Consider the following 12,640-nt stretch of genomic DNA (forward strand, 5'->3'; position numbering starts at 1 on the left):
CTGCCGCTGGCCCTCCACGCGCTGTGGCCTGTTCGCCGGGGGCATCGCGTCGTGGCAAAAACAGAAGTGGAAGAAAAGCGTCCTTGGTGCCTGTGTGGACAGGGCGGGGATGGAACGGCCCTGGGGTCGGTCCCGGCGTGGGCAGAAGGGGGAGGTCACACAGGTGTCGTTGGGTGCAGCGGGGGATGGGTACACATAGGCGACCGTCAGAGGTTTTCTTTATTGTGTTTGTATTAATATTTATAAACAGTCACTATGTGACATAAATATAATTTTATTGTTACAAATATGTGAAATACATTTTATACGCCCAACGTACCATATATAGAGTATCATGTAAATATAAAGTATATTTATATTACATTTTTACAAATGCGTGTGCTTATACATAAATCTATAACTGCATTTATGTACATATATAAGCAGTTTTATTTTTTTAATTTTGCGCTGGGAAAGCTCTGCTATCCTTGAAATATTGGTATTTGCCCTACTTCTATTAATACAACCAGATTATATTGTCTTTTCTTGCTTTGGTTTCTAGAAAGCCTCTAGGCCAACTGGAAGCTTCGATACCGCAGATGAAGATTGTCCTCCAGGGTCTACATGTTTGTGCGTTTTTTCTTGGTCTGCGCTTTTCATTCTCACTTGCTTTTCTCTTCATCTGACTTTGACTTCTACTAATGTCTTTTTCTTGCGATAATCCATTCTAATTTCTTAAGGTAAAGTGGTTTCATCTGTTAATTTTTTTCCCCCAAATACGCAATTAAAACGAGTGGCAATTCTTATGCTTTCTTTGACGAACCTCAGAACCGTGAGCAAACACAGTCCTCTCTTCTTCATTTCTTGCTGGCATTGGGGGGGTTTGAAAATAAGGAAGTTTAAGTTTTTCTCTCCTCCCCTGGACTCCGTAGGCAGCTGTGAGTCGGTGAGCTGTCGGCGAGCGAACGCAGCCCTTCTGTGTCTGCTGAATAAACGCATCCTTCGTCCTGAACAAGAGAAGTTCTCACTCCTGAGGCCAAAGAACAATGATGCTCCAGAAATGGCAAAGGTGACATCGGTGTGTCTCCCACGAGGACCAAAATATGACACTGCAATCTGTCCCAGGCCCTGTCCCCTGGTCACAGGACGTGTTCGGGGGGAGCAGAGGCACGTCGGGGCCGAGGGGGCCCCAGCCCCTGCCTTACGCCCCTGCGTTCGGTTCTGCGCATTGATTCTCAGAGACGAGTCACCCTCAGAGTCAGGAGCTACTCTCTAAAGAAAGATTCTCCCTCATCATCGTTTTAGCATTTGAGTCGAGTGATTGTGTTAAGTGCTCGCAGACTGAAAACAAACATGAAGGCTAAGATTGCAACAGAATCGTTTTTCCTCAGCTCTTTGCACTGATGGTTCTTAGATCGGCGGGGAGAGGTCAGGTCTGGTGTCCAGATGCCCGGCTCCTAGAGCCAATTCTGTCACCAGAGAGCCAGGCCCCGCAGGGCTCAGTGATGCCACCGGGGACGTGATTCGGGGCTGACGACACAGCGCACATGTCCCTCCCTGCACGGCCCTCTGTCCTTCTCCTCCAGAGCACACAGCGGCCTTGCCTCAGCCTCCCTCTCACTTTGGAGGGCCCCCGGCTGCGTCCTCATGTCCAGGAACACAGTCCCCGTGCCGCATGCCCTCGAGTCTCTCTCCCCGGCCCCCTCCTGGCCGAGCGGAGAGCAAGGACCCAGAAGAGGGCAGAGCCACAGTGTGGAGCGGACCTGTGTCTCTGAACGAAGCACGGAGCAGAGGCCTCAGCGACCCGTGATGAGACAAGTCAGGAATAGAGCTGTGCCCTACAGCTTAAGCCCTAGGGCGAACTCAACGCCCGTGAGATTCGGGGACGATCTAACCTACCGGCGGGTCTAAGGTTTTTCTCAAAGTCCCTCTTTCTCTAAAATTTTAAAATCTACTATCTATTGTTCTGGGGGTCAAACCCTACCTCCCCAGCGTCCTATGCCCTAAAGGAACTAGTACTATAATGAAATTTCCTAAAAATAATTCTTAAAAATTACAGGATTTAGAGCCGGGTCAAGGTTTACAGAGTCCAGTTTTGCTTTTCATGAAAAAAATGAATTTTGTTAAAAAAGAAAACAGAACGAAAGAAAACAAAACCTAAGAAAGTTCGGCGTATTTTACCCTTCTGTACACAGACGTGTATGCACTGCATCTTCCTCTTCCCGACCGGACTGTGTAGTTACAGACGTGAGAAATTAAAAAAAGCTAAGTGTGGACACACTATTCTGGCTCGGTGAGTGTCACACAGACTTCCGAGCTTAAAGGTCCTACGATGTTGGGTTACACCTCCAGGCCCTAAGGAAGCATATGGCAAACTCCTTGGCCATATGAATGTCTTAAGACACCGTCCAGTGGGAGCCACCTTGGGAAGCCACACCCAGGCTTGGACATGATCGGGCTGCCGAGGCAGCGAACATCCAAGGTGACGAGAGATTCAGGGCCGGGTCCCAAACGTCATACCTCAGAAACCTGCGCAGGTACTGGCGGCTGCAGGGCGACCAGGAGAAGAGCCCGTTGCGTCCCGCCAGCGTGGGGGACATTATGTTCCCCTCGGACTTCGTGCACAGGTTCCCCTCTCCGTCGTGGACCATGCCGAAGCTGCGAGAGAGAGAAACGGCTCTTCCAGAGCAAAGAAGCGTTTAAGGGTCGTGTAACACGCCCCAACGCACACACACGGGGCCCCGCGAAGATGCCCCTGCCTCCGCGTCCTGGTCGGGCAGAGATAAAGAGCCTTATCGGCCAAGCCATGGAGTTGAGCCGCGCGCTCCGGACCTTTCCCGAGGAGCTGCTGTCCGCTGAGGTGCGCGCCACGGACGGACATGGCGACTGTGTGGATGTCAGCGAAAGGGAGAGAGAGGCTTTCGTTACTAACAGCATCTGGGGCGGGGGTGGGGGGAGTGGGTCGCTTGGTCCTGGCGGAGCCGGGACGCCTCTGCACCCCTCCTCCCTCTGCGCTCCCCTCCGCTCTCCAGGGTGCGTGGAGGACCCAGCCTCTCAGACGTACTGGCGCCGGGGTTCGGCACCTGACCGTTTGAGAACGCGCAGCCAAGGCCGCAGGTCCTGGTGCTGGCGCTGACCTGTTCATCCCCCGACCCCGGGGCGGCCCGTCGCGGCTGGACTGGTGCTGCTGGATGCCGTGACAGCGGACAGTGCTCGACCTGGCTACTGCCTGCGTCCCTTTGAGGAAGTGGCTCCAGGCAACCCCAGGGGGCGGCTGCGGTCGCCTTATCCGTGGGCCTCGTGTGAGGGGTTACCTGGTCCTCTTGGGTGAAAAGAAAACCACTTTGAGGCTCTGGCTCCAGCCCAGTAAACGGGGACATGTGAAATTCGGCACCTGACAGTTTGAGAACGCGCTCTGGCTCCAGCCCAGTAAACGGGGACATGTGAAGCCCCAGAGCCTGTGGAGACCCTTCACGTGGTTCTTTAAGGGACCTTAAATCCCACAGGGCCGGTCACCGCCCCCTTCCCGTCACCCGGGTGGCGGGGAGCGCTGCACCTGTGCGAATGCCACCGGCTGCCTCCCCGCCAAGCGTCCTGCTCAAGGTCCTACACTCCGGCCTATCGGAGGGCTCACTGGCACCGTCACCGCCCCGCAGGGCGGACGGCTCCCCGGGGACGACAGCCTGTGTGGGTGTGTGTGAGTGTGTGTGCAGGTGTGTGTGTGTGTGTGAGTGTGTATGAGAGTGTGTATGTGTGTGAGTGTGTGTGGGTACATGCGTGCGTGTTTGTGTGTGTGTGACTGTGTGTGAGTGTGTGAGTGTGCATGTGCGAGTGTGAGTGTGTGCATGGGAGAGTGTGAGTGTGCGTTCTGAGCGTGTATGCGTCTGAGTGCGAGTGTGAGTGTCTGTGAGTGTGAGAGCATGTGCGTGAGCGTGTGCATGAGCGTGTGTGTGCGTGTGTGCACGTGAGAGTGTGTGAGTGTATGTGCGTGTTCTGAGTGTGCATGTGTATGCGTTTGAGTGTGTGAGTGTGAGAGCATGTGTGTGAGCGTGTGTATGTGCGTGTGAGTGTGCATCTGTATGTGTGAGTGTGTGCATGTGTGAGTGTATGCATGAGTGTGGAGTGTGTGTGCATGTGAGTGTGAGTGTGTGTTCTGAGCATGTGTGTATGCGTTTGAGTGCAAGTGTGAGTGTCTGAGTGTGTGTGAGAGCATGTGTGTGAGCATGTGCATGAGCGTGTGTGTGTGCGTGTGTGCACATGAGTGTGAGTATATGTGTGTGTTCTGAGTGTGTGCATGTGTATGCATGTGTGAGTGTGAGTGTGTGAGTGAGAACATGTGTGTGAGTGTGTGTATGTGCATGTGTGAGTGTGCGTGTATGTGTGTGACTGTGTGCATGTGTGAGTGTATGCATGAGTGTGTGAGTGTGTGTGAGTGTGAGCGTGTGTGTGAGTGACCTGAGTGTGACGAAAGGGCATATCCAAGAAATCCTAACATGCAAATATTGTCCAATTTCTGCAAAACTCCTGCTCGCGACCGTGGGCGATGTGGTCATTGCGGCCTCCACCCATTCTCTGCAGCTCTATTAAGAGCAGTCGGTCAAGGCCAGAGTGAGCGCACGGCAGAGGAAATGTGTCACGGCTATGACGTGGCTCGGACTGTAATCACACAGGGGTGGCTGCCTTGGGGAGAAAGTGACACAATGAAATGCCGAAGCGCCTTCCCCTCGCTGGCCTCCGACCCGAATGTGAAAAAGACACTTTATCGTCCTTGAAGTGTCCTAGATAAATGCCAGTCTGAATGGACACAGGACTGAAGGTGCCATTCTGAATGGACACAGGACTGAAGATGCCAGTCTGAATGGACACAGGACTGAAGAGAAAACAGTCTCCTGTGGAGTAAGGTGTTTTATGCAGACCTAACAGATGTAAAACTACTTTCTAACTCTGAAGGCACAGAACTCAAGAACTGACTGCGCTTGGAGCTCCTCACCTCGGATCACGCTGTCCATGTCATGAGGTCCCATCCACACGTCAGACCCACGGTCCTCAAGAGGCAAATGAACGGAACACATGTGCTTGCCTTCCAGCCAACCAGGATCCGCGGGTTGAGCCCCGAGCCCGCCATCCCACAGCCCACCGCCTCCTCGCAGGGAGAAGCCCTCGCTCTCGGTTCAGGCACCTGCTGGCTCCTCCCACCCCATCCGGGCGCATTCGCCCGTCCTCGCCCGGCCTGCCTGCTGAGCTAGCCCGCTGCGGGTAAGAGACTGTCCGAGTGGCTCCTGTGGCGTGAGCTGCGGGGGAAATGAATCGCTCTGCGCATTTGACGGACGGCTCTCTGCAAAGCGCGGGCATCACGGCGGTTTCCGGCTCTGTCGTCGTGACTGTCACCGTTTTGGCACTGAGCACACGCGGTTCGTACGCACGTCTCTGCCATTCGTGTCCTGTTTCAACGACCAGCAGCCACGGCGGTTTCCGGCTCTGCCGTCTTGACTGTCACCCGTTTTGGCACTGAGCACACGCGGGTTCGTACGCACGGCTCTGCCATTCGTGTCCTGTTTCAACGACCAGCAGCTCTTTCGCTGGCAGCGTCGGCTCTTCAGAGCTCCCGGTTCCCCCTGGTCCTCTCCACGCCCGGTGCTCAGGAAGGAGTCGGTGATTTTCTGGGGTTAATTCTATGAGGAGCGGGTCTCCCCTTATCCAAATCCAGCTCTTCCTTCCTTCTCCCCATGTGTAGTCCCATTTGCAAATAAAAACACCTCTCTCTTGTTTGGAAGGAAGTCTTCTTCCATCTAGACCCAGCCCGAGTGACGAAAAGAAATATTGCTAATAGACTTCTGGACGACACAAAAGCAAGCAGCGGCAGGTGTAGACAGCGAAGCCTCGGAGCCCAGCCTCGTTGTGGATGCATCGGTTTAACTGTAGTTAAACTCGCCACCTGTGCGCCTGATGCCCGTATCTCGGCTGTTCATCTTGTGCTGATTTGCTTGGCCCTCCGTGCCTTAAATATTTCTTACCTTCAGAGTTTAATTAAATTCAGGTATGGTTCAGAAGGCAGCAAGAGGCCCGTGTCGTTGAAATAATGAGAGTTTTTGAAGTCTCGGCTCTAGCAGTCTATTAAAAATGCAATTATGATTTAACCGAAAGCTTTAGAAAGCGTAGGCGCAATTTTCTAGGCCCTGGGAAAGTCAGCCATTACCTGTGACGATGAAGGGGTCAGGCAGAGGACAGACAGCGTCACTTCTGGGCCTTCTGCTCACATACGGCCAACGTCTGCGGGGCCTCCGTGCGGTTCCGTGAAAGGCAGGCACGCACGTGTGAACACACACACCCACACACACATACCGATGCTATGAACACGTCAGGCGACCTCAGTCCATTTTCTAAATAGGGGATGGAGACCAAATCGCAAACACTGACTTTCTCGAGGTTTGTGATTTGGCAAGTAATATCAGAATTACCGTCCGGGCCGCTGCAGGGAGTGGGCAGGTGGTCCCACTAAGAAAAAGTGGGGGGGGCCTCGCGGGAAGGCAGCTTACAGCGTCGTTAGCCTAAGCAACCGTATCTAAGGGTAAGTTTCTGTAAGTAATTAATAGAAAACTTTCATTCTACAGGAATAAATGTAAGCTTGTCACATAAAAAAGGGCCACCAGTGACAAGTCGCTCACTGCTGAGAGCAGCCTGTGCCACCCCCGCATCTGTCTGTGCCGAGCCGCGGGCTCCCTGCCCTCCCGGATGCTGTCCCATTTCAAAGTGACAATGCTGGGCAGAAGGGAAGCTGGGAGGCAAACGCTCCCACTGGGCCCGGCCCCCTGCTGCTCCAGGGCCCCCCGGGCTCTGCTCAGCTCGCCAGTCAAAAAACATCCCACGCTCTCAGCGACGTAAGTCACAAACTCGGGAGTCGCGAGTTAACGGCAGAGGGCTTGCTGCTCCCCTCGGTCGTCAGAGTCCCCCCACAGGAGCTGACCATGGAATGAGACCAGCCCACAGGACCAAGGGGCAGAGGCTGACCCAAGTGCCTGCAATGGCACACGCACGTGTGAGCAGGAACGCAAGGGAAGAACACAGTGAGGGGGTGTGACGTGGGCACGGGGTGTGCAGAGTGAGGCCCCTGTGCGATGGCGTCCCCACGTGTCAACGGCAGTCTCCTTGGATGCATGTGACTTCCCCTTACCCACGTGCCCGAATGAACCGGTATTTCCATGGCAACCAACCAGGAGGGCCAGGCGCCGGGGCGGCGCCCTCCCGCGGGCGTGCACTTACTTGTGTCCAGACTCGTGGGCGATGGTGAAAGCCAGGCCGAGCCCCGTGTCCTCGTTAACCGTGCAGCTGCGGTATTTACTGCACATCCCGCTGATGGGAGCGAAGCCTGCGGGGCACGAAGGGCAAAGCATGTACGGCGGGATCGTGGGAAGCAGGGGCGTGTCGCACGCGCACGGGGACCCCCCTCGTTCAGGGACGTTCACGCCTCATCTTCGCCTGGTGACACAGGACACGGGAAACCCTTGCGCAACCACAGACAGCTCGATGTGGGAGAGAGGGGTCTCTTCTCCCTGCGGGAAAGCCATCCAGGGCTCTGCGAAGCGCTCGTGCCGTGGGTTATAACCAGGACGAGCGAAGAGGGGGCCTCGCTGCAGATGGGGGAGGGGTCCTGCCTTCCTCCACACTCATCTGTGTTCTTACAAGCCTGGGTGGAACAGAGCTGTGGGGAGTGTGCACGTCAGGGGTGCTGAGCCCGCCCCAGGTTCCGAGATTTGCCCCGAGGACGCGTAGAATCAGAGTGTGACACACTCTGGGAGTGCCTGAATCTGGCAAATGGGCAGAGAAAAATCAGCAGTGGGAACAAGCATGTGGGAAGGAGTCGGGGACCAGGCATGAGCTCCCAGAGGCCACATGGCTTCATTCCCCCGGGATTATGTCATGACAAGTGGACAAGACCACTGCCCACCAGGGAGGCTCAGTGGAGATGCAGGGCCCAGGGGTCCTATTGGGGTCTGGCCACATAAGCACCTGTGCTTGTCATGGGCCCAAAGCCCAGACCAGCAGGAGGAAGGCAGGTGTTCTGCATAAACCACACTGTCCCAGCAGCGTAGGTGCAGGGGACCACGCTCAGCAGCTCGGGTGGCGGGGACCTTCCTGAAGCCTGAGTTGTTGGAGGCCAGCCAAGGGCCAGCCTTGTAAGCAGGGCTTCCTACGCACAAGCGGTCAGGATTCGCCGCTATTAAACTGAGTCCTGTCGGAATGTTTTTATAATAAAGGATCTCCTTCCCTAAAATCCTGGGGAATAATGAGGAGTTGGGACAAACGTGCAGGAGAGCCCTGGTCAGTGGCACGCTGTGCTTCACACACCGACTATTCGGAAAAACATCGAAGTGCCACCTCTAAGTTAAACTCAGCCCTATAAACGTGACAAGATCCCTACGACGGAGACATTTACAAAGAAAGGGGCCAAGGGGGAATATCTCTAGCGACACTCATAACGCGCCATCTCCGCCACGGAGCAAAGCCCCCTCGAAGGCACCGACCCCTCCTCACAAGTGGAAGGAGAAGTGAAAGCAACTATCAAGTTAGAAGACACAGGACGCTTGCGGATGGCCGTGTCCTTGTGAAATGGTCACTTCCGACGAATCAATGCCGACTCCTAGGTGTGGCCAAAGCTTATACAGCGATGCAAGCCTCTTCCTCATGTACTCGGCAGCGGCTACTGCTTAAGGATTCGGAATGAGGGCCAAAGCGCTCAACATGCCAGGCCGCGGCGGGCACAGGGCACATACGTGCTTTCCAGAGCCCGGCCGGAGGACCTTACCCAACGTGTCACAGGGCTCGTTCTTCCAGGAACATATATCCAGCCCGGTCAGCAGGATGGCGTGGTCGTGGCGAGCCCCGTCCTTCCCCGTCAGCCCGGACTGCCACTGGCAGAAGCTGCTTAAGGTGCGGTCCGCATGATGTCGCAGCACGAGCCCTGGCTGGGCCGGGTCCCCACGAGAACAGAAAGGGGACACGTTACGAGGCAGCTGTTGACTGGCCCTGGTGCCGCGGCAAATCCATTAACCCGGACCGCAGATACACGGGCAGATCTGAACGGCACAAGGGCTAACATATCCGTTTCACGTATTATAACACAAAAGAGGCGTGTTGTATAAAACCCGTGCAGATTCGGTGCAGACACACTCCCGTGCCTCGTCTGACCAAACCAAGGGGCATGTACTCAGCCGATTCATTCTGAGTGAGCCAACGACGATGACTTCGGTGTATACGATTTTTGCATCTAAAACCTTCATAAAGCTGTTTGCGAAATTATGTAACAGGATCGTTTCCATATGACTAAGCACATATGCAAAACACACCTAATCGGTGAATGTTTACTTCATAACCAGTTAAACAAGTGGGATTTCCAATTTATAGCTCTTTTCATATTTATTCTTGCCGTGTTAAATTAAGTCACTTTCCTACAGAGCTAACCTATTTATGAGAAGAGCAGGTCCGTTGCTAAAGCTTTGTTTCTAGAACAAACTGGGAGTAGAAGGAAATGATATAGAAGACTCTGGACCTCATCCGTCTACACCGAGTTCTGACAAAGCCACGGTGAACCATCGGGATGAGGAACACGCGAACTCATAGGAGATGAAGGATTTGGGGTGGCAGGAGCATCCACCGCAGCAGGCTGCAAGGAGCTGTGTGAACCTCATTTATAGGAATGTTATGTTTTCCTGCGGATGGTCAGAGAAAACCAGATTAAAAACCTGGATTTTATGGTAACTTGTGTAAAGCTTTCATGACGAGAGTATCATGTTAAAATGTTTTCCCTCAGTCACAGAATATGTTTTCTCCTTACGTGTTTATTATGTCTTTCCAGAAAGTCAAAGACACCTGTGCTAAACGCTGCACTCAGCGCGGGGACACGCCTTGCATTCTTCAGCTGGTGATTCGCAGGAAAACTGCGTTCATTAAAGTTAACACAGGTGTACGATCAAAAGAGGACTTTGCTTATTCTTTGCAACTTGGAGGAATTCCAAAGTGAAAACGATTTACTGCAAGGAATAATTAACCTGTCACCTGAGAAGCCCTGCTGGCTCGGGCCTCCTTCCCAGACACGGACGCACACTGCACAAAAGACAATGAACTTGTATCTTCCTGACCGGTCAGGCGAGAGGTGTCCGGCCCACGCACATCCCCTCCCTGCCCAGGAGAAGAGCAGAGACCCGGAATATTAAAGTCTGTAGGCATCTTAGATCTTGCGAATGACCTGAGATTTCATCTAAAAACTTATTTGTTTTATAAACAAGAAAACTATTTCTAACAGGAGACTCTGCCACAACGTCAGCGAAACTGACTCAGGACCCCAGCTCGCTCGCCCACGCCTGGTCGGCGATCAGCCTGGGGTCAAGTCCAGGTGAGAGCCTTTTACGGCAGAGATGCCATGACTCTCACTGCGGGACACCCATAGACACCTTGGCTGTGAACTGGGGTGCATGCCTGTGCATTCAGACAGGAACTCTGGGACGGAGGCAGAGGCGAGGCGCTCCCCACACACTGCCCAGATCCAGCAGAATCCGGGTCTCGTAGGCAACAAGAAAAATGTGCTCGATGTGGCAGAATCTCTATGACAATAAAACCCCGAGACTGAAAGTGTGAGGGCGGTGGGCTCCATCTGAGGAGCTGGGAGGCGACAATGCGAGGCCACATCCTGCGAGGTCCCCTCTACGCTGTGGAACATTTTTAGTCTTCTAGAAAAAGATAAACAGGGCTCGGCTCCACTCAGCATCGTTCAAGTTCACAGTGGCCAAAGACGTGTTTTGCTCTTTTTATTCCGAGTGTGCTTCCCACCCAGATGTTAAAGGCAGCCTGTCTATTCCATTTTTAAATCAGCCCATTCCATGAGCACTCCTTACTCCCTCTGCTTACAAACCAGAAAGCCAAATAATCGTTCAGTTGACAAGCAACTCATTGAATTAGACAAAGAATATTTTAAAAGCTTTGTCTCCAAGAGAAAGCAGTAAAAACACAAATCCATAGAAGAATTAGATTAAGGAAAACAAAGCATGTCGTTTGCATTTACTTTTATGAGAGAAAAATAAGCTGCTGTTTTCAAAGATAGAATACCTGCTCTTCTTCTAGAAGAATCAGCCCCACGATCGCAATGTTGATGTTTCCTCCTATCGTCCCATCCTTGAACAAAGCAGACACCTGAAAAAGACAAGCAGCCCACGTCGGGACCACGTGTGACACCGTTTTCCTCAAGGCCCCAGTCAGCCTGGAGTCCTGGCGCTGAAGGACACCTGTGTCCTCCAACTCCGGTTACGTAGCAACGTCGCGTCTCTTACACTGCCAGACGGACAGGTGTAGGAATCTCCGCCGACCACGCACACCCACCGTTAGACCCTTGTCGCTGGTGCCTGGGAGGGAACCTCTTCTCAAACGCCAGTGGCAGGACGATGAGGTCTCAGAACTGGCAAGTGTTCTCCTTAGAACAGGAGGGTTTTTACTCATGGCGATGGCCACAGGCCAGTCTTCCCCAATCTCCTGGCAAGGGATTCCAGAAGAAGAAGAGAAATGCACGGGGAGAGACCAGGAGGATCCCAGAAAAAGAAGGGAACGTGGGAATGAAACGATCAAAGCAAGAGGCAAACATTAGAGGTGACGCCTGCAGATGTAGAGGTGAGCGTGGCACTTCGGGGCCGCGACAGCTGGCAGTGTGGGCTGCGGTGGGGAGCTGGCCTCTCCCTGCTCCACCCTCGGGGTGTAGAAGCATCAGAAAAGCTCTATGGACTAGAGGCGACACTTGGCCCTGCCGTCCTCAGCCTCGTGGACGTGCCGTGGTAGGGTGTTTGGTGTCACCGTCTCCCTCAGTGCCCTGGGAGGCCATAAACCACAGGGTCGGTACCAAAAACGACGCGACCCGCCATAATCACGTGGCAAACGGAAGCGTGAAACGCATGTGGGGTGCTCTTTTTTTTTATCGAGGTAGAACGTAAAATATACATGTGAAATACTGTCATCACATCTAATTTTTAAAACACATTTTGGTGGCCCAAGATTTTACCTTCTGTTATCTGGATGTCACTTAGACGAAGTGGGATTTAGATGCCTGTCACCACTGTTCCATAATCACTACAGCTGCTAGTCTGGGACACAGACATTTCATCTGAGAGGACATTCTAAAGGTTGTGCTCTACCTCTGTTTTGTAGATAAAGTAATGTAAATGCAATATGTGGACATAAATATTGCTAAAAATGAGCCGTTCCTATATAACCATCCATAATCACACATATAATGGTGATAAACAGATCTCTTGCACTAAAATGTCTCATCATCCTCTTATGGATTTCTGGTAACTAATGACATCAGTACATCCAAACATGTCACCGGTGTACGGAGAGGGTCAAATTATTTATCCTCCCTTAATTTATTCTCTGAAGTTCTGAAAACGGCTCTTTGGATGGGAGCACAGTAAAACGGAAGGAGTTATCGCAGATGGACTATTTCAAGGTAGGAGACGTAAATCCATAGCAAAGAGAAGGGCATGAACCACGTGCGAGCGCACGCGCACACGCACGCACACACACTCACGCGCCCACGCACGCGCACACGCACACACAGCCCGCTGGGCGTGACGGCACGTGTGGCCGCGCGAGTGGGGACGCTCACCATGTTGAGGATCGT

General features: G+C 53.1%; 1 protein-coding gene across 1 annotated transcript in view; it reads right to left on the reverse strand.

Moving 5' to 3' along the window:
• The window catches only part of ADAMTS16 (ADAM metallopeptidase with thrombospondin type 1 motif 16), a 106,662-nt gene that overhangs the window by 68,331 nt on the left and 25,691 nt on the right, over nt 1–12,640 (reverse strand). Inside the window, exons 6-10 of the mRNA XM_025050503.1 lie at nt 11,463–11,490; nt 11,080–11,212; nt 8,783–8,942; nt 7,240–7,345; nt 2,500–2,637 (exon numbers count right to left, since the gene is read on the reverse strand). Coding sequence (XP_024906271.1) covers nt 2,500–2,637; nt 7,240–7,345; nt 8,783–8,942; nt 11,080–11,212; nt 11,463–11,490 — 565 coding nt within the window. The remainder of the gene's footprint in view (nt 1–2,499; nt 2,638–7,239; nt 7,346–8,782; nt 8,943–11,079; nt 11,213–11,462; nt 11,491–12,640) is intronic.

The sequence above is a fragment of the Pteropus alecto genome, unplaced genomic scaffold (genome assembly GCF_000325575.1).
Source record: "Pteropus alecto unplaced genomic scaffold, ASM32557v1 scaffold137, whole genome shotgun sequence".
Taxonomy (NCBI): domain Eukaryota; kingdom Metazoa; phylum Chordata; class Mammalia; order Chiroptera; family Pteropodidae; genus Pteropus; species Pteropus alecto.